The 17,627-nt window shown below is 61.8% G+C and overlaps 1 protein-coding gene across 2 annotated transcripts; it reads right to left on the bottom strand.

Moving 5' to 3' along the window:
• Positions 1-2,531: 2,531 nt before the first annotated feature.
• On the bottom strand, positions 2,532-12,564 carry RHPN1 (rhophilin Rho GTPase binding protein 1). Of its 2 annotated transcripts, none has more exons than XM_049632818.1 (15): positions 12,410-12,564; positions 9,523-9,638; positions 8,071-8,199; positions 7,775-7,850; positions 7,011-7,088; positions 6,361-6,485; positions 6,106-6,272; positions 5,729-5,922; positions 5,222-5,378; positions 5,034-5,141; positions 4,449-4,643; positions 3,915-3,991; positions 3,547-3,693; positions 3,257-3,418; positions 2,532-2,832 (listed from the first exon to the last, which is right to left on the bottom strand). In XM_049632818.1, exons 1-15 carry the CDS (start codon positions 12,488-12,490, stop codon positions 2,674-2,676), a joined length of 1,971 nt encoding a protein of 656 aa, XP_049488775.1. In that variant the 5' UTR covers positions 12,491-12,564; the 3' UTR covers positions 2,532-2,673. The 2 variants fall into 2 exon arrangements, with proteins under 2 accessions (XP_049488775.1, XP_049488774.1); XM_049632817.1 differs by having other exon boundaries at positions 5,034-5,144.
• Between the last annotated feature and the right edge of the window lie 5,063 nt (positions 12,565-17,627).

Below are 17,627 nucleotides of genomic sequence, written 5' to 3' on the forward strand. Positions count from 1 at the left end.
TGCGGGCGCACACCGGACATCCTTCCACACGCATCTCCGAGCCGCTGCACACGCGCTCGCTCCCCACGGGCCCTGCTCTGTGCCGGGAGCCAGGGAGACGGCAGCTCCTGGGTGCTGACCCTCCCCCCAGGCGGGGGTGGGGGCACACGTGTGGGACCCTCACACCAGGTCCCCAAGCCTTCCCGGGTATTCTGGGACTCGGGAGTGAGCTGCCGTGGTCTTTGGCCTGCGGCCCATCTGTGACGCAGACACAGGTGATGTGGTCAAGCCAGAAAGGGAGCTAGAGCCCAGAGGTGGGGCCGTATCGAGGAAGGCCGACGAGGTTCCAGCCGGACTGGGGAGGCCGGGGAGCACAGGCAGAGGGCAGGAGCCACGGTGGATGACGGTGTGGGGCAGCAGGGTGGGAAGACACTAGGCTCCTCACACATGTCAGAGCAGTGGATGGGCCAGGCAGGCACACGCTGTCCTCACACAGGCACGTGGTCCAACCGGGACAGCCACCGCCACCTGAGAAAGGCCTCGGTTGGGGTGGCTCTTGTGGGCGTGACCCTCCCCCCCAGCACACGCAGCAAAGGCCCGGGCCTCCTGGTTTAGCTCCCCGGCTGACACGGCCCTGAGCTGCCGAGGTCCCGGGGTGCAGGCCATGACTGACCATCGGGGCCAAGCTGAAGCTTCTGCTAGGTCCGCGACCTCATTCGTAAGGGCTCCTAGAGCAGGCCTGGGACTCTGCCTGCTTCCAGCTCAGCTGCCTAGCTGAACTAAGGAAATGCCGGGGAAACGGGGCAGGGAGGTCCGTTCCTGTGTGCCGGGAGGCAGAGGCGAACCGGCAAGGTGTGGGTGGACACAGGGTGGGCCTCTCGAGTGGCTGGAACGTGCGGCTGAGCCTCCTAGCTGGCCCTGTGCGACTCGAGCTGGTCTGTACCTCGCTCAACACCTGCTTTCCCACGTGGAAAAGGGGCTGGTCACCGCCCGGAGAGGTGAGGCCCCCTCCATGTCTAGCCCTGCCTGGCCCAGGGGTTAGCACTGGGCCCAGCCTGCGCCCCGCAGCCTGGAACTCGACTGTAGGACGGCCGACCAGGGAGGAGCACCTTGCCAGCCAGGCCTCAGAGATGCCCCAGAGCTCCCTCACCCCCACCCGCCTCTGAGGGAGAGGGAGCCTGCTCCCAGCCACCCCTGCCTCCAGCCGAGGAACCCCCGGGCACAGGGCGCTGGAGGGCAGAGACGGCAGGCTGTCTGTGGGGGGCAGGGGTGCAGTCTTTGGGAAGGGCGCCCCCTCCCCACCAGCCTGGCGCAAGAGGCCAGCGGCAGCTTCTGGCCCCCAGCCCGTGCGCCCCTCTTGGGTCCAGCTTGGCGGCCAGAGGCAGGGGAGTCGCAGCGCCCTCCTGGACGAGACCTGCCAGCCCTGTCATCCCTGATTAGCGGGTAATGGCCTCCTCGAAGCACAATTTTATTAATCAAATTAGTAAGCGCCGAGGTGACCTTGGCTGGTTCTGCTGAGAGGGGCGTTCTCCCAGGAGGGGCAGGCGGGTCAGCAGGGACACACCTGGCCACTCTCAGCCCAGGCTCAGGCTGGTGGGGCCGCCCTCCCCGACCATGAGGTCTTTGAGGCCACCTGCCTATCCACCCTCAAGGCCACCTGCCTATTCACGCCGGCCCCCACCCTGACGGTAACACGACAGCAGGAGGGAAGCGAGGCCAGTGGGGACCAGGACTCGGCCACTCCCACCGAGGGGCGGGACGGCGCCAGCAAAGAGGGGGCGGTCCTGGCCTGCAGGTAGACCTCCCGCAGCCAAGTCCTGCCTGCAGAGGCTGCTCGAGCGGGCGGCGGCCGCCCCCTGGTGGCCATGCGCACTCCCGGCCGCCCCGGCCCCCACGCCCACCCTGCGGCCGCTCCGCGCCTGCCGCCCCCAGCCCTCCCTTCAGGGCCAAGTCCAAACCAGCCCCCCTCGGAGCTTGGCAGAACTGAGCGGGGCGGGCGGGCGTGGGGGTGGAGGGCCAGGCCCGGCCCCTGGGGAAGCACGTGAGAGGACCGGACGTCAGCCGCAGGGCCGGTTTGGGATCTATGCCTGGAGTGTGGGACACGCGGAGGGGACAGCAAGAACGGAAGTAGAGGGATCAAGGAAAGGTGTTGCGGGGGTGGGACTGGCTGGGACACTGGCCGGAGGGCAGGCCTGTGGGGTGCCAGGTGGGCTGGGTCAGTGGTGGGGTCCTCGGAAGGGGTCAGGAATGCAAGCTTGGCTTGAGGCTGACCCAGCCCGAAGGTAGGGTGTGGACAGGATGTGGATCGTTGAGGGGCAGAGGCAAAGGGCGAGTGAGGATGTGGGCCACAACCTGCCCGGCCCCGACTCCAAGAAGCAGCTGGACGGCTCCCTTGGCCTGGGACGCTGCCCTACTCAGGTGGGGACGTGGGGCATGTGTGAGGACCCAGCAGCCCAGGGGCCGCATTCTGGCACCTGGGACTCCGTGCGCAGAGCAACCGTGACGCCTCCCACGTGTCGGTCCAGCGCCCAGCACCAGGCTCAGACACCTCATCTGACTCGGTCTTTAATGGGCAGCTCCGGGCACTAGGTGGGGCAGCAAACTGGCCCGAAAGTCCTTCAGGATGGAGAGGGCCGTGGAGGGAGCTGGCCCCTCGCCACCACCCTGGGCAGGAGGGGGAGGGCGGCACACAGCTCAGGGGTGTGGGGACAGCCTCCCTCTGGTCTTGCCCCTCTTGGCCTTGCGGCTCCAGCCAAGGAGGGGCCTGGGGCTGGCTCGCCCAGGAGCTGGCGGCCCCCGCCCACACTCCTTCTGGCCCCTCAGAAGCGCCCCCAGGGCTGGCCGGTGCTCCCCCTGCAATCGGGACAGAAATGGGTAAGGGTTGGCTCCCTGCCTGTAGCCAGGCTGCAGGGTGTGACCCGGGAGGTGGTGGCTGGTGCGTCAGGGGCAAGCTGGGGGTTCTGTAAGGGCAACAGGGCAGCAGCGCCCCGCAGGGGTGCCATGCTGGGGGTGGGGACCCTGAAACGGCTCCTGCAGCGCCGCCCCTGCCCGAGGTCCCCAGGAGTGTGGGCACACGGAGGCCCACCGCGGGGAGGGCTGCGGCCTCGCCCAGGGCAGGGACTCGCCGCCAGGTGGAGACCACGGCACAGACGGCCGCTGCCCAGAAGGCCACGCCAGTGAGGCTCACCGGCTCACAAGCTCGTCTCTCGGATGCCCTCGCAGTCGCGGGGCGTGCCGGGGCCCGGGGGAAGGCCCTCCCGGGGCCCCCGGGGCTCACCGTGCTGGGTGGCTCCGCCCTGGGCAGCAGCGTGACCACCTGCAGGCTCGCGCCCTCGTCGCCCACGCCCTTCAGCTGCGCCACCACCTCCGCGTGCTTCCACCACTTGCACGGCCGCCCGTTCAAGGACACGATGTAGTCACCCTCCCGCAGGCCAGCTGCCTGCAGGGACACGGGGGGGGGGGTCCTGAGTCCCACGGGGGCACCCGCCACCCCTGGCCACAGTCCCACCTGCCCCCTTCAACCCAGGGACTCGGCCCCGGCGGGGGGGGGGGGGGCAGGGGCCTCACCGCGGCCGGGCCCCCGGGGATGACAGCAGCGATGAGGACGGGCGCATCTCCCCGCAACGTGAGGCCAAAGCCAGCCTCTCCCCGGGTCACGTGGACGGGCCCCACCAGCTGCCAGCAGTTCTTGGCTGAAAACACGGACAGGGGCCCCTGGGGGTGGGGTGAAGGGGCGTCAGAGGCTCAGCCGGGCCACCACAGCACCCCTCACCCCCCAATCTCTACTACATCTTGGGTCAAAAACCGGGTGTGGCAGAGGAGTGGAGCAGGGCGGGGCTAGGCCACCAGCACCGCTTGTCCAGAGTCCTCCCCCAGGACAGGGCTGGGCCGCCTGTGCTGAGGTGGGGATGGGTGACCCTGGCAGGGGTGCTCACCAGCCGGTGGAAGATATCGGTCACCTTCACCCCGGAGAAGCTGGGTGCCCTGATCTCTGGCTTCTGCTGTGTTTTAGCTGAAACGACAGAGTTCAAGGGAAAACAGAACTAGGCCTGAGGCTCAAGGACCCTAGGCCCCTGGGAGGCAGCCAGAGCAGAGCGGGCGGCCCGAGTGCGGCCTGCCGTACGCACACTGGCCCCTCTGCAGACCTCGGGGACCTGGCTGCCCCCCCCGCCCCAGGGGGCTCCGGGGTGTCTCGGCTCTCCGGCCATGCCTGCCTGCCCCTGTAAAGCAGGAGATGCTGGGGGGCCGGCCTGTGGTCCCGTCTCCCAGGCCACCGCCTCCCTGGGGCAGGAATCCACTGCGGGGATGGCAAGGCGCGGGAGAGCAGGGGGTGCGCCCGCGTGGGCTCCTTTGGAGGCCCACCGCTCCGTGGTCCCTGGAGGTGGAGTGGCCTCAACGGCAGCCACAGGTCCTGGGCCCACGGACGCCTGCTGGCTGGACACGCCCGTCCGAGGGGCTGGGCTGCTCACGTGGGATGTCGGGAGCTTCCGTGGCCTCCAAGAAGTCATCCTCTCGGTCGAGTTCCGAGTACCTGGCCAGTGAGCGCCGTAGGGCCTGGGCCAGCACGGCCTGCAGGAGGTCCACGCTCCGCAGGGCACGACACACGGCGTGCAGCCGCAGGGCCTCCTCTTGGCCCAGGATGGCACGCTTCAGGTGGGCCTTGCCTGCGCGGGACCGAGTCGGCACACGCTCTGTGGGGCTCGCCTGGCCCGGGCCAGACCCCAGCTCTCCCCACCCCTGGACGCAGCCAAAGGAGCACTGCTGAGGGCTTCTGGGTCCATCCTGAGGGCCCGCGGGCCGCTCGGGGAGGAGCTGCCAGATGCAGAAGGCCGGGCCGGGGAAGAGCTGCCTCCCACGAGGGCCCCCACCCGCCCAGGCTACCCGCCTTGCTCAGGCCCTGCCTGGGACTCAGCCGCCAAGGGGACCTCAGGGACGCAAGTTGGCAGCTTGGCAAGTTGCCAGACACCAGGCATGCCCGGAAGAGGTGACTCATGAAGGACGGGTCACTCGCCCCCTTCAGCGGGCCCTAGCCCCTCCGCGCCAGGCCGCCTCACCGAGCATCCTGCGCCCCTCCTGCTCCTGGGGTGCGGCGCCCGGGGGCCCAGGTGTGGCTGGGAGTCCAAGGAAGGCCTGTGAGAGTGCTGGGCAGTCCACCTCGGCCGCTGCTGGGGATCAGAGAGGGCCGTGAGCCCCTCCGCACCGGGGCCTCTGCCGGCACACACACGAGGGGCAGGGCACTCACGGGTGCTGTCGCAGAGCACCGCAGCCGCGTGGTAGTGGGCCAGGGCGCGGAAGTACTCAGCCTTGACACGCACCAGGGTGGTCCAGGGGAAGGGCACGTAGTCGCGGACGGGTGGCTGGGCCATGGTCTGGTGCACCAGCCTGTACTCAGCTGCCACCTGCCAGCACACAGGGTGGGACGCCGGGGCCTCCCCGCCCTGGGCCCCGGCCTCCGCCTGCCCCGGCCTGAGTCCCAGTGGCCCTGCCCTGCACCCCGAGCTGAGGCAAGCTCAGGAATCTGAGCCCCAGGGCCTGCTCTGACTGGTGCTGCCCCAGTGGCAAGGACTCAGGACCCGGGGGTCCTGACTGGCTCCAAAGACCACGAAAACAGCTGGCTTTGGGAACAAACAGGAGACACAGCCACTGCCCCTGCCCCTCCCTGCCTGGACCCCCGATCCAGACCCTCCTGCTCATCTGGCCACCGTGGCTCAGCCAGGTCTCCTGTGGGACAAGGGCTCCCTGCCCTCACCTGGGCAGCCTCCTGAGCCAGGCGCAGCTGGGCCAGGCAACCCTGGGGGGCTTCGGTGGACGGCAGCAAGAGGCCCTCAAAGATGCATTCTTGGGTCTGGGCGGTCATGAGTCGTTCCAGCATGGAGAGCGAGGCCGGGCTCATGTCGGGGCTGGGTGCTCGGGAAAAGTTCTCCCTCAGGAGGCTGAAGGCCCCTGTGGAGGGGCGCTCACAGCAGGAGGACAGGGCTGCCTGGCCCCGCCCCCCACCCCCCACCCCCAGAAAGGGCCTGTGTGTGTATCTGCTCTGCCCCACACACTCGGAGTGCTAACCCGCCTCCCCCCACGCCCCCCTCCACACAACTGCGGCCGTGGGGCTGGGGGCCGGGCTGCCCTCACCAGCAGCCCTCTGAAAAGCTTCAATGGCGCGCCTGGTGCCCTCGGGGCAGGAGCGGTCCTGGCGAGCCCCGATCTGGGTGTAGAGGGCCCCGATGTTGAAAAGCACGCTGCCCTTCTCAAAGGCCAGGGCCCGCTGCTGGGCCGGGACTCCCGTGAGTGAGTCATACCTGTGGGTGGGTGAGGGTGGGAGCAGCAGGAGTCACAGGGCTTCGGGGAGCCGTCAGGGGAGGCCAGTGACCGCCACCCCCAACCTACCACTGGAACAGCAGCCCCAGGTTCCTGGTGGGGGCGATGAAGCGTGCGTCCAAGAAGCAGAGCTGGTTGTAGTAGGCCATGAGCAGCTCCAGGCCTGCCTCGCCTCGGCTGGGGGTCCGAATGGCCTGTGGGGCAGGCACCAGCTGGGCCTCGGTTCCCCAGACCTGTCCCACAGCACACACACCACCCTGGGACCCTCTGCATGTCCCAGCCCAACGGGAGCACCCTGGGTCTAGGGGTGTACAAGGTCCCGAAGCGGCACATCCACCCGGTCTGGGACTGTCGTGGACCACGCGTGCCACCCCCAGGACACTGAGCACCGCGGAGAGGCCCAGGCGGGGTCCCTGGGGAGGAACAGGCACAGAGCAGCCACTCCCAGGGGGCCAGCGGTATCCGATGAGGACGGAACTTCCCTGGTGTGCACAGAGCCACGTGTGTGCCCTGGCTGTGTTTGTGTTAATGCACACTCGAGGTGTGCCTGTCTCCCCATTCTCCCCAGGGCTGCTCCTGGTGGGGACTCCTGCACAGGGCATGTCTACACTGAGCTCCTTGCCTCTGTCCCTCGCTGAGCCTTGTTTTTCCTTGTGAACTGGGGGTGGCCGGTCTCCGGGGTCTCCGGGGCAGGGAGGGGACAGGAGGAGCCCACTCACCTGCCGCAGGTCCTCCAGCTCCCTGATTTCGGCCTCATAGGAGGCACTGTCCTCTCCAAAGTGCCCAGAGATCAGCTCCTGCTTGGGGGAGGGGCAGGTGCTGGCTTTCCCTGTTCACCCGGCCCAACGTGGAGACGGGTGGTGGAGGCCCCGGGGCCCCTGGAGAAAGGCTGAGGACTGGTGTATATGTGGTGGTGGGTCCCCTCCTCTGGCCTTGGGGTCCCTCCCCTGCAGGTACGGGGTTCAGAGACTCGGTGCTGCTTCTGCTCAGAGTCCTTTCTGAGCCCCTGTAAAGCCCACCTGACGGGCAAGGGCACTGGGGCCAGGAGCTGAGGCCCCTCTCCGTGCTGCCTGCAGGGCAGCCTAGTTCATGAGCCCCCAGGAGGACCCTGGGAACCGGCAGGTTTTCACAGCGGAGGCTCTGACTGGACGGGGCAGCCCCAGCCAGTGCCGACTCTCAGAGCGACGGTGGGAGAACCCTGTGGCCAGCGTGGGCTTTCAGCAGGATGCCTAACTCTGCCGTATCGATCCCACGGTGGGCTCTCCTCCAACACCCCTCCGACCAGAATCTCCCACAGCCTGGGCAGGCCCGGCAGCCAGCCGGAGTCAGACCCCCCCCTCCCTCTGGGCCTGTTTCCTCTTCTGTTCAATGCGATGGCTGCCCCAGGGAGCCTTGGCGACCCCTTCTGACCCCAGGGCAGGGTGTAATCCTTAGGGCAGGACCACGTCCCACCAGACCCCAGGGCTCACAGGTCAGCACTCACCCTCAGGGGTGTGGACCAGTCCAGCTCCTTGGTCTCCTTCAGCCCCAGGGGGATCATAGGGACACTGACACCTTCGCTGGAACCAGAACCGTTGAGCCCAGACTCTAAGGCTGGACCCTGCCGTGCCCAGTGGCCACCCCCTACTTCTCCGGGCACACATAACCCCCCTTCCCGATTCTGATACGTGTCTCGCACACACACGGCACAGCACTCAGGTGCCGCCCTGGAGGGTGTCTTGCGCGTGCGCACCACGTCCTCCCCCACGCCCACCGGCCCCCGCACATGCGCACACGCACCCCGCCGGCCGGTCCCCCTCCGCACTGCCGTTGAGCTCCTCCAGCTCCTCCTTCAGCAGCTGCAGACTGGAGTTGACGTAGCTCAGCTCCAGGGCCACTGTCTCCCTGACCCAGGCGTTGCTGGTGGCTCTGGGGGAGGGGGGTCAGACTGAGCTGAAGCCCTGCTCTGCAGGCGGACCATGCGCCCCTGGGCCTCGCGGCAGCCCCTGTGCCAGCCTGGGCTCCAGAGTGCCGTGCCCCCGGGCCCAGCCCCCATGGAGGGGTGCGGTGCGGTCCCGGGCCCACCCCCTCTTCTCTGAGCCCCCCTGGAGTTCGTGCAAATTCCTGTCCACGTGGATACTTGGTGACTCTGGCCCAGGGCATAGCTCTCGCCTCCCACCACCTCTCTCCTTGGACGCGGGCTCTGGCGCACCTTCCACAGTGACACAAAAACAACTTTCCCAAAGGGTGGGAGTCAGCCCCTCTCTGTGCCTACATCTGGGCAGCTGGCAGAGGAGGCGGTGGGTCCCCAGGAAGGCCAGGTTGAGAGCTGGGGTGGGGTAGACGGGGATGCAGGGCGGCTAAGGAAATGGAGGGGCCCCTTGGGCCCAGCAGAGCTGCATCCTGGAGCCTATCTGCCAGCTCTGTGCACACTGGCTGTGGCTCTGACAGGTGGGACCATCATCCTGGGCCACCAGCCATGCAGTGGGCTCACGGAGACATGGGTGAAGGTCTGAGCTGATGTGCAGCTCTCTAAGGAAGAGGCACCTCTTCAGCCTGGAGGATGCTTTCCTGGTCCTCAGTCTTTTTTTTTTTTTTTTTAATTTCTTTAATTTTTATTCATTTTTGAGAGACAGACAGAGCACCAGCAGGGGAGGGGCAGAGAAAGAGGGAAATACAGAATCGGAAGCAGGCTCCAGGCTTGGAGCTGTCAGCACAGAGCCCGACGTGGGGCCCGAACCCACGACCGCGAGATCATGACCTGAGCCGAAGTCAGACGCCCAACCGACTGAGCCACCCAGGTGCCCCCCGGGTCCTCAGTCTTGGGACACCTGTCACAGTTCAGCCTAAATGGTGCCTCTCCTGAGAAAGCCCTGCTGGTCACCACATAAATCACAGCCTCCTACACTGCACACCAGCCCCCCCTCCAGCACCACACGGAACTTGGCTGACCCTGCGCTGACCACTGCCAGTGAGGTCCACCAAGGTAGGGGCCTGGGTTGTCTGGGAGGGTTTCATTTGACCAGCATGGCTGCCCCAGACCCCGGTGGGAGGCCCAGCCCCTCCTCCTGGGAGCCTACAATGGCCATAGTCACCTGCTCACACGTACGTCTCCCAAACCAGACCACACGGTCGGGCACCTGCCTGGGTCTCTGCCTGGCTCCCATCACCCCACATGGGCTGGCTTCCAGGGGGCCTCAGGGGACAGCAGCACCACTGTCCCGAGGGATGGGGGCGGTGGCGGGCACTCACCTGTACAGGTTCTCCGCGCCTGTCCGCATCCGCAGCTCCTTATCGATCTGCTGGTGGACCTGGGCCCTGCGGCTCTGCAGGCGGCCACGCAGTGTCTGTGCCAGGGGGTCACAGCCCTGTGGAGAGGCTGTAGGTCACAGGGGCCAAGCCACGCCTCTGTCAACAGCTCACGAATGCCAGAGGGCTCTCGAGGGTGGGGAAGGCGGCGGTTGGCACAGGTGGGGCCCGAGCCAGCTCCCCAGGCAGCAGTGGGGCCAGGCAGGCCGAGTTGAGGCAGGATCCCGGGATCCCAGAAAGAAGGGGGGTGGGATGGTCAGGGCAGGAAGCACACAGAAGGTGGGGGACAGGGCTGGACCGGGGCCCCACGAAGAAGCTGGGCCGATCCTGTGGAGCCAGCACCAGTGTGCCGGGGCTCTGGGAGCCTCTGGCGGGAGGTGGCCAACTGCTCGGCACATATCCTTGTGTGCCTTTGAATTTCATTCCATAACCCCCATAATCTACTCTACCCGCACATTTCTAGCATGAGTTCTAGCACGGCCACAGGGGGATGACCCAGCCTGGCTCCTGCCAAGGTGCTAATGGAAAGGGGACTGCCCATGGGGTGCTGGAGGCTGGCTTTCAGCGCTCCCCGTGGCGCTCGGCCCACGGTGACCCTGGGATACGTGTCTTGATATGTGATACGAAGGTATCACCCCAGCTGGCTGTTTACGTGTGGGGTCCCTTTGGGCAACTGCTCAAAACCACAGGCCCAGAGTCACTCAGCTCCCAGGCAGCAGGCCAGGCCTCCTGACTGCCCACTGGCCACCTCAGGCACCGCTCCTCATTACACGGGACAATCCTGCCGGGCTGCCGGTGTCGGGGTCCCAGGCAGGAGAGCTGGGTGGCAACTGAGACCAGAGATGGGGGTTCCCAGCCACAGTGATGCTGCAGCCGGGTGACTAGAGGCTCTGGCCAGGGAAGCCGAGGGGCTTCCGCCAAAGGGGGCTTGGGCAGCTTTCAGGGCTGCAGTGGGACACGCGGCCGTGGCCACCGTGCTTCCTCCTAGCCATTTAAGGGCCTTCGTCTGGGACAGTCACCAGCCCTGGAGTTAGGAAGAACTTCCCAGAATGCACCTTCCCTGGGCAACGTCCCCATAGGTGGTCACAGAGCCTGAACAGAGTGGCAGTGAGGACAGTGCCTCCAGGAAGCTGCCCCAATGGCAGGGACAGGGCTTTATTCAGGCAGTGCTGAGGTCAGGCCCCTTGCAGTGTCCACTGTCTTCCTCATATTTGAGGAAATGTGGCCTATTTTCTTTAATATGCACCCCCCTGCTGGCAGGCAGGGGCAGTTTCAGACCTTTTGGGGGCTATATCTTGTCCCACTCCCTCGATGAAGGCACCCTAAAGGAGGCCTCACAGCCTCTCAAGAGGAAGGCCCCTGGTGCACAATCACCTCAGATTATGGCTCAACACCCCCTCAGATTCCAGCATGGATGGTCAAGAGAGAAGAGAGATCAATCAGAGAGGACCTCCCAGAGGTGGAGGCATTCTCCTGGGAGGCCTTCTTGTGATCCTTAGGTAACGGGAGAGGAGGCTTGTTCCAACTGAACAACAAGAGAGAGAACACTAGATGTGGAGGGCTCCCTGCTCTGGGCCCTTGGGCAGGACCCTCATCTGTACATCTCAGGGGGGCGCCAAGAAGGAAAAAGACAAAACATGGCCCTCCTCTCTCTGCTCTGCTGTCTGGCTCTCTTCCTGCTGGCCTGTGCCTCTTCTCCACGGTGCACGTCAAGACCGCTCTGTGAAGGAGGGAACGAGCCAAGGAGGTGGGCAGTCTCCCCTCCCAGAGGCCCGAGGACCTGGGGAGGGAGGAGCAGGCCACAGCCAAAGCTACATCACTCCCCTTCTGAAGCAAAGCTCCAGCAGGTTCTAGAGGTTCTGGGCCAATAGCCATGTCCATCTGCCCAGGGAGGGGGCTGGTCCCTATGCTGGGCAGAAACCATTAGCTCAGGAGGGCTGTCCTCATCAACACCACTCGTCTGCTCCTCAATGTCAAGTGCTCCTGGAGAGATGTGTTGGAACGGGGAGAATGCAGCCTCGGAGCCCTGCCGCACCTGCACAGGCCTGGTCTGGACGCTGGGACAGCCAGTGGGTGACTCCCGGGGAACACCCAGGCTCCAGGCTGCAGAGAGGGGCAGCCTGAGTGCCCCCTCCTTCCCAGCACAGATTTCGCAGGTGTCCGCTCCCACCCCTTTCCAGCGCTTCCCCACTACTCCTGGAAATGGTCCTTGGTCCAGAGTCAGCGAAGCAGGATTAGGGACCTCAGAGGGGGAGGAGGTGTGTGGGAAGTGAAGAAACGGACAAACTGTCTATCTGTGAAGTCCTCCAGCCATTTCCTGTTCCTGGGAGGCTCCAGCTGCCTGCCGCTGAAAGTTTCGTCAAATACAGAGCTAGGTGCCCAGGGTAAAGCTGAGCAGCCTGGAGAGAGGGAGGGAAAAGCTAGGAAAGGAGGAATGACTGGCACCCGGAACTAGCACAAGGGCCACGGGCTGTCACAGACCAGAACCCAACACCTGCGGTGGAACGGGGCCCGGAGCGTCCTCCAGAGCGTGGGAGAAAACGCTGAGCTGGACTTGTGTTCCCACCCTTTGCTAGAAGGCACAGAAGCCCAGCCCAGGCAGGTAACGCGGGCTCGGCCTTTCCACCGAGCCTCAGTTTCCCCAGAGGTCAGCCCAGCTGGCCTCTAGGGGCGAGAGAAGTGGGTTGCTGCCACAAGTCTTGCAGCGCGCTCAGACCTGAGAAGCCAGCGCCGACTGACTGCCACCGCCGGCGGCAGGTGGCGGGCAAAAGCGGGCCGGGGGTCCGGGACCCGTCCTCCCGGCGACCCCCGTCCCCGCGGACGCGCCCACCTCGCGAACGCTGCCGGCCGGTTGCAGCCGCGCACTCTCCTCGCCGGAGCCCGGGTCGTCCGTCCTCTCCTCGGGGATCATCGCCGCCCGCCGCTCGGGCCTTGCCCGCCTGGAAGCCGAGGCCGGCACAGGTCCCTCCCGGGCACCGCGCAGGGTCCCCCACTGTTCTCTCCTCGCGGGTGGCGGGCGCGGGCCGAGCGTGCGAAACTTCCCCTTGCCCAATCGGCGGCCGCGACGACTCCAACGGACAGCAGCGCCAGCCAACCAGAGAGCGAAGAAGGCGGGCCCCGCCGACCAGGCCCCGCCCGCGCGACCGCGGAGTCCCGGGGGAATGCGGTCGCCCCTGGCAACCGCCCGGCCCGACGCCGCGCGGCCGGGCGGGGCGCAGACTGCGCATGCGCCACGGCGTGCGCTCAGCGAGCGGAAAAGTTAGGGAAAAAGGGAAAAAGCAACTCCCAAAAGCGTCCGGCCCGACCTCCCGGGCGCCTGCGTGCTCGGCTCCCTGAGCCGACTCCGCAGGCTGGCACTTCGCCGGCTCGTCCCGCCCCCAAGGCAACAGCGGCCCTCCGAGGAGCTTGTCCAGCGCGTCGGCAGTGGGGGGCTCAACGGGTTCGCTGCAGCGAGCGCTGGTGCGAGTCCTCCAGCGACGCCGCTTCCCTCTCCGCTCAGCAGGCGCGGCCCGCCGGCATAGCTCGCTGCCAGAAGCTGCCTTCGAAGCGCTCCCCGGAGCCCGGCCCCCGCAACCTGCTTCCACAAACGACTTCGAGAACCAGCTGGCCTCCAGGACCAGCCTGGCCCGCAGAGACGGCCTGCTTCCGGAGCCTGCCCTCCCTGCGGGCCGGTCCTAGCGGTGTACCTCCACGCGGGTCCCGGGTCACTGTGGGACCCACTCAGAGTTCCTGTGAGGCTCCCCTCACCTAACGACACCCCCTTTGTAGGGGCAGGGACGCCGTGCACAAGCAGGAACCACGCCAGTGTCCCTCGAGGCCCTCCGAAGTTCCAGCCTTCCCGTCCAGGTCCCCGCTGCTGAGCCGCGGGCTCCATCCCCCCCCCCCCCCCAAGCACGCGCGGGAGCCTGCGGTCCGCAGAGCTAAACCCTGTAACCAGGCCTCTTGGCCTGCCCTGGCCATCTCATGCAACAACAGCAACAAAATAAGGCGGGTGACAACTTGAAGGAATATAAAAAGTAATCCTAGAATATTACCTGACTCAGCTGTGCATTCTTTTTCATAGCCATCATAATGTAATCAGATGTCCTGGCATCTTGACCCCGGGGCAATTATAACTTGATTCTATCAGGAGGAGAGAGGTGAAGGAGGAGGAAGACAGGCCAAATGGAGAGGACAGGTGGAGATGCTGACATTTCGTCCTCCGAAGTCCCTGAGTGACGCCTAAATCAGGAAACAGTGCTCCAGACGCGGAAGCACGTCGTTCAGAACTGTGGGATTCAGTACCAAATCACCAACTCCAAGAGCCACAAGGGGCTGCGGCGAGAGAGGCAGCAGGGCGCCCCCGAGGCTGCCGTTCTGCTGAGTGGTTCTGGCAGAACCATATGCTTGGTGGAACTGTGCCTTCCATAGCAAAGCATCCCCAGAGCTTGTTTTCTAGGGGGTGCATGCTTAGAAATTGGCAGCCAAGAACATCCAAAGTAAAACATAACCATTTGCAAGTGAAGAGACATTTCAAACAAGGTCTGAATGGAAATTTAAAGCACAAGCTGCACGTTACAAAGTACCTACAAAGTAAATAACAGTATATAAAATGTATGGAATAAACCAAAGGAAATTCTGCAAACTTAATTGAGTTTATTGCCTGCACACAGGTGTGTGTGTATATGTGTATGTGCATATACGTACATACATGAAATAAATTAACCAAATCAAAAGATGGTACAAACAGGAAATTACTAAAGACTAAAAGTTGATCTCAGTCATATAACAAACAAGCTGAGTGTTTGGGAAAAAACAAAGTTGATAAATCCTTGAGAGGCCCGATCGGCAGCAAGGAGAGACTGTATCAACCAGGATCCACTTCTGACTCCATGAGATCGGAACACAGTTGTTTAGCTGTGGACGTTTAGCTGTGTTTCGGGGTGAGATGTTTCTTATTTTTCCCCAGATCATCATTCAGAAAGGGTGGTGGAGGCCCCAGGGTGTGGCCACAGGGTCTCCACTCCCAGGTTCCTGCAGTTTGCTTTCAGCCTCACAACAGAGACCAGTTATTCCTCCTCAGAGCTCATTTCTGTGTTCCAAGGAGGAAAGAGAAGGAGGAAGTGTCCAAGAGGAAAGCAAAACATTCCCCCAGTTCCCCCAGAACTTGGTCACATGGCCACACCTGGCCACGGGGAGGCCAGGAGTTCCAGCTGACACACTGTTGTTCCACACACAACCAGGCTGTCACTCGGGACCATGAGGCGTGGCTGCCTCGGAGGGAAAACACAAGTACAGCACGTGAAGAAAGGAAAAAGAACACTAACCAAGCCTCAGGGAAGATTTTACAAACTTAGCAAACATCGTGAATGTCAACTGGAAGGTCTGGAGAAATGGATGTATCAAGACTTACATGACCAGAGTTGACCCAAGAAACGGGAGCAGACAAGAAGAGACCAACAGCACAGACTCTAAACTGCTAAAGGGGGCACAGACTCTGACAGCCCATCCAGTCTATCCAGTCTGCAGACAGCACCTGCAGTGTCGCCTGTCAAGGGATGCCGGTGTCCTTGACTCAGCTAGCCAGGCTAAAACGCCAAATCTGATGAAAAGAAACCACAAGACACCGTGGATGGGTTTCATCAACAAACGTAAGCTGCAGACTTTGTTGATGGCCTGGCCCCATCCACGTGTCCCACCCGTTGTCGTCGTTGCCAAATCTCGTGTGACCACCTCCTTAGTGAAGCCACGTGCTCCACGGAAAGATGGCCGGTCTCAGCCCCAGAAGGTGTAGACCACGGGTGTATAAACGAAGGGTGCTGGAACCATGGCGGTGGGGGAGACACTGTCAGAGGCTGGGGACGTTAAATGTCCTGCAATGCCTGTGCACACCAGTACAGACTCACTGTCCCAAATGCCAGTAGAACATAGTGATCTGCAGAGGTCACCCTAGGACTTCAGCCAGTGATTGATCTGCGCCCATAGGCTTAGGATGCAGTTTTGCCCGGTTGGTCAAGAGGGGAGCCTTCAGGGTACTCCCTGGAGAGGCCCATAGGAGGAAGCTGTCATTACTGGGTGCAACGCCCAGAACCGTGTGGCCATCTTGCGACCGTATGTCCACAGACATACTGAGGGTGGCGGAGAACTGGGGCCCTGAGACTCCTCTGGTTTCTGATTTGCTGAAATAACCAATCTTCTTTTCAACCCAGTTGCCGCAAGTTGGGCTTCCTGATATTTAAAGCCAAAGGTGTCCTAACTCAACACAGATATACAACTTGAATATAAATAACAGCACATCAGGTCTGGCAGTGTGTTCATGTTTAATGCTCCATGACCAAGTAGGTCCCACATTAGGAACCCACCAGCCGGGGTGATCTCACCAACAGATGAGCAGAAGAAAAGCTGTGCAGTAATCTCCATGTGGCCCCTTAAACATCTGAACAATTCAGCCACTATTCTACAAAAAATTCTAAGTAAAACGGGAATGAAAGGGACCGCCTAAATTCGATAGGCAATGCATCAAATGCAGATAATGAGTACGTTACATATTGAAATCTTGAAACCATCGACATTTAAATCAGGAACAAGATTTGAATGCCTACTACTACCACGATTCATCTGAGGCTTTTTGAGTTCTCAGTTAAGGAAATAACGTAGTAAAACAAAATCTTAGAGAAAGGAGACACAATTATCTTTATATTCAGAGAACATGGTTGTGTAATTTGAAATACCAAGAAAATCAACTAAAAGAACTATTAAAACTGATTAGAGAATTTGGTAAGGTGGCTAGTTTTTTAAATTTAAGTTTATTTATTTTGAGAGAGCGAGTGTGAGCACAGGAGGGGCAGAGAGAGAGAAAGAGAATCCCAAGTGGACTCGATCTCATGAACCTCGAGATCATGACCTGGGCTGAAATCAGGGTCAATTGCTCGACTGACTGAGCCACCCAGGTGCCCCGGTGAGATATCTAGTTTTAAGCTAACTGTATGTTATGGACTGAATTGTGCCCCCCCCCCCCATTCATATGTTGAGGCCTGAGCCCCAATGTGACAGTGTTTAGAAGAGGGGTTTGGGGGAGGTGATTAGGGTAAGGTGAGGTTGTGAGGGTGGGGTCTCACAGCAGGATAAGCGCCCTTATAAGAAGAGACACCAGGGGCGCCTGGATGGCTCTGTCGGTTGAGTGTCTGACTTTGGCTCAGGTCATGATCTCACAGCTCGTGAGTTCGAGCCCCACGTTGGGCTCTGTGCTGACAGATCAGAGCCTGGAGCCTGCTTCGGATTCTGTGCCTCCCTCTCTTTGCCCAACCCACTCGCATTCTGTCTCTGTCTTTCTCAAAAATAAACATTAAGAAGAGACACCAGAGTTTGCCCGCTTTCTCCAGAAGGCAGGCACACGGTGAGAAGGCAGTTGTGTGCAAACCAGGGAGAGAGCCCTCACCAAGAACTGAATCAGCCAGCACCTTGATCTCAGACTTCCAGCCTTCTCCAGAACGGTGAGAAAATAAACTTCTATTGTTTAAATCACCCAGGTTGTGGTATTTTGTTATAGCAGCCTGAGCAGATTAAGACACTATATAAGCACCAATTGCTTAAAACACATACACACATACAAACACACACAGCTAGAAATAGAAATCAGGAATATTTTCAGTCACAAATGTGACAAGACTATATGATGTCTAGAAACAAATTTAGTAAGAAAATTACACGATCTACAAGATGTATACAATTTTTACTCAGCAACTTAGAACCAGACTTCAATAGTGGTTGGACATACTGTGCACCTTGATGAAAATAGGCACTACTGTAAAAATGTCCCTCTCCCTAAAGGTGGCTTAAAGATTCAGTGTGAACAAGTAAAGTACCAACAATGTTAGAAGAAAAGGGGGATAATTTTAATAATCTCAGGGTTGAAGGAACATTTTACATCAAAACAGAAAATCCAGATACCATAGAGGAAAAGATTCGAAGATGGGACAATTTAAGACTTAATATTTCTATACAACAAAAGACATCAGGAAAAAGTCAAAAGACAAAGAAGAGATTTAAAAAAAAAAAACCGATCCACG

Source organism: Panthera uncia, chromosome F2 (assembly GCF_023721935.1).
Source record: "Panthera uncia isolate 11264 chromosome F2, Puncia_PCG_1.0, whole genome shotgun sequence".
Classification (NCBI taxonomy): domain Eukaryota; kingdom Metazoa; phylum Chordata; class Mammalia; order Carnivora; family Felidae; genus Panthera; species Panthera uncia.